This window comes from Nestor notabilis, unplaced genomic scaffold (genome assembly GCF_000696875.1).
Source record: "Nestor notabilis isolate BGI_N333 unplaced genomic scaffold, ASM69687v1 scaffold22650, whole genome shotgun sequence".
Lineage (NCBI taxonomy): Eukaryota > Metazoa > Chordata > Aves > Psittaciformes > Psittacidae > Nestor > Nestor notabilis.
Genome location: NW_009912756.1, coordinates 1 through 2,399, shown reverse-complemented (window position 1 = coordinate 2,399; position 2,399 = coordinate 1). Strand labels below are relative to the sequence as shown.

Genomic DNA, 2,399 nt, shown 5'->3' with positions numbered 1-2,399 from the left:
AGGGTGGTCCCGAGATGAAGGCTCTTCAGTGTGTCACTCATACTGCTTGTTATGGCCACCACTGTCAGCTAGTTATGGCCCCAAGGAAGAGTTGATGGTAATGTCTCCTTCTGATTCTCCTTCTGCAGATCAACAAGGAGAACATGGAGAGGGCTCTGAGCCCCGAGATCCTGTCATCTGACCTGGCTCTCTACTTGGTTCACAAAGGAGTAAGTGTCAGGGGGAGACTGGAAGCTGTGATTTCTTTGGATGGAGAATACTGCTCAGCGAAGGCCTGAGATGAGGCCTTGTGTTCTGTTCCCAGGTGATGATCAGCCTGGGTGAACAAACACGAAGGCTGGAAACCTATTCTTTACATGTATCCCAAGTAGTGGAACTGCTGCCGGGTGGACTTGATAGTAATTTACAGGTGGAGTTTTAGCTACTAACTCCTCCCCTCTTTACACCCCAGAAAACCCGGATAGAGATTGCGTAGCCCTAGGTGAAAACAAGCCAACCAAAAAAGAGAGCACATCCATTTTTTTTTCCTTTGGAAAACACCCCATTGCCTGGTCACTGACTGTGGCTTCTGGTTCTTACTGCAGATGCCGTTCAGACAAGCCCACATTGACACTGGAAAGGCCGTCCACCTCGCTGAGTCTAAAGGCATCCCCATCAATAATCTCAGCCTGGATGACCTGAAGAGCATCAGGTTTGTATCACTCTTACCATGACTTCCCTCAACAGGCAGGTATCAATCAGCCTCCCTTCATATGGGCTTCCTTATGATGCCCTTTCCTAAATTGCCTGGGCCAGACAACACCCCAAAATCAACGCTGTTACTGCTGGCCCTCACAACACAGGATGGGGTCAACACAACCACTCACCTGCAGCAGGCCATGGGCAGCAGCTATTGGGAGGGACAGGATGAAACTCATGCCCTGACCTGGAGGCACCAGCCCTCCACAAGAGTTTGGCTCCAGACTTCTGCCTGTGGAGCTGACTCTTCGGTCTGCCACAAGCAGCTACTCTCAGGCACTACAAGTGCAGAAGCAGGGCTGCACGAAGCCCTTCCCCTTCCAAAAAGGCTCCACGTTCACTCCTTCACCACCTCCACAGGCAGCGAGCACCTAAAGCCAGGCAACAGCACCCAGTGCTCTCCACTGACACTCTTCTCTTTGCCTCCCCAGCCCCCTGTTTGGCAGCGACGTCTCCCAGGTCTTCAACTTCTTCAACAGTGTGGAGCAGTACACGGCCATGGGTGGCACTGCCAAGAGCAGCGTGAGCGCCCAGATCGATCACCTGAGGGAGCTGCTCAAGAGGCTGAAGGAACAGGCTTAGAGTGTGGGGAGAGATCCCGTGGATGCAGCGTTGTGCCTATATCACTAATCTGGAGTTAATAAACACTGTGGTGTATGTAGTTCACTGAAACTCCTGTCTTGTGTCTTCCTTCTTAGGGGTATGACTAAGTTGGGCTTTCTCAGCCCTTGTGAGGTCTGGGGAAATGTTCAGTGCTGTGAAAGAACATGGGCCTGTGGCCTCCCCTCCCTGGCAGTGGAGCTGGGTTATGGGGTGTTCAAGGTCTCAGGGGCTGGTACATTGAGAGCAGCAGGAGTGAGGAACCTGAAAATGTGTCTCTTGAAATGAAGGGTGGTGGACTAGGGAATTGAGTGTTCCTTTGTATCTGATGCTGGTGAGACCGCACCTTGAATCCTGTGTTCATTTTGGGCTGCTCACTCTAAGAAAGACATTGAGGTGCTGGGGTATGTCCAGAGAAGGGCAACAGAGCTGGAGGAGGGCCTGGTGCATAGGTCTGATGGGGAACAGCTGAGGGAAAGCGGGGGACTCAGGGGCAACCTTATTGCTCTCTACACCTACCTGATAGGAGGCTGTAGTGAGGTGGGAGTCCATCTCTTCTCCCAGGTAACAAGTGACAGTACAAAAGGAAATTGTCTCAAGCTGCACCAGGGGAGGATATTAGGAAAAATTTCTTCCCCAGAAGAGTTGTCAAGCACTGGAACAGGCCTATGCTGATTCCAGCTGGGATAGAGTTAATTTGCTTCCCAGTAGCTGGTACAGAGCTGTGTTTCAGCTTTAGCCTGAGAACAACGCTGGTTACACACCAGTGTTTTAGTTGTTGCTAAGCAATGGTTACCCCGATCAAGGGCTTTGCAGAGCCTCAGGCTCTGCCATGAGGAGGGGCACAAGGAGCCAGGAGGGAGCAGAGACAGGACACATGACCCAAACTGGCCAAAGGGGTATTCCAAACACAGCACGTCATGGCCAGTAGAGAAACTGGGGGAGTCACCCAGAAGGACCCGATCGCTGCTCGGGTCCGGCGGGTATCGGTCAGCGGGCAGCGAGCAATTGTATTGTGCATCGCTTGGGTTTATTGTTTTTCCTTTTCCCTTTTAGTTGTA

General features: G+C 51.9%; 1 protein-coding gene across 1 annotated transcript; it reads left to right on the top strand.

Annotated features, from left to right (window-relative positions):
* Nucleotides 1–128: 128 nt before the first annotated feature.
* ASL (argininosuccinate lyase) lies at nt 129–1,410 on the top strand (the record flags this gene model as incomplete). The annotated part of the gene is made up of 3 exons (XM_010021194.1): nt 129–197; nt 585–691; nt 1,170–1,410. Coding segments are annotated over 3 exons (327 nt in total), but the record flags the coding sequence as incomplete, so codon positions are not given.
* Nucleotides 1,411–2,399: the final 989 nt, after the last annotated feature.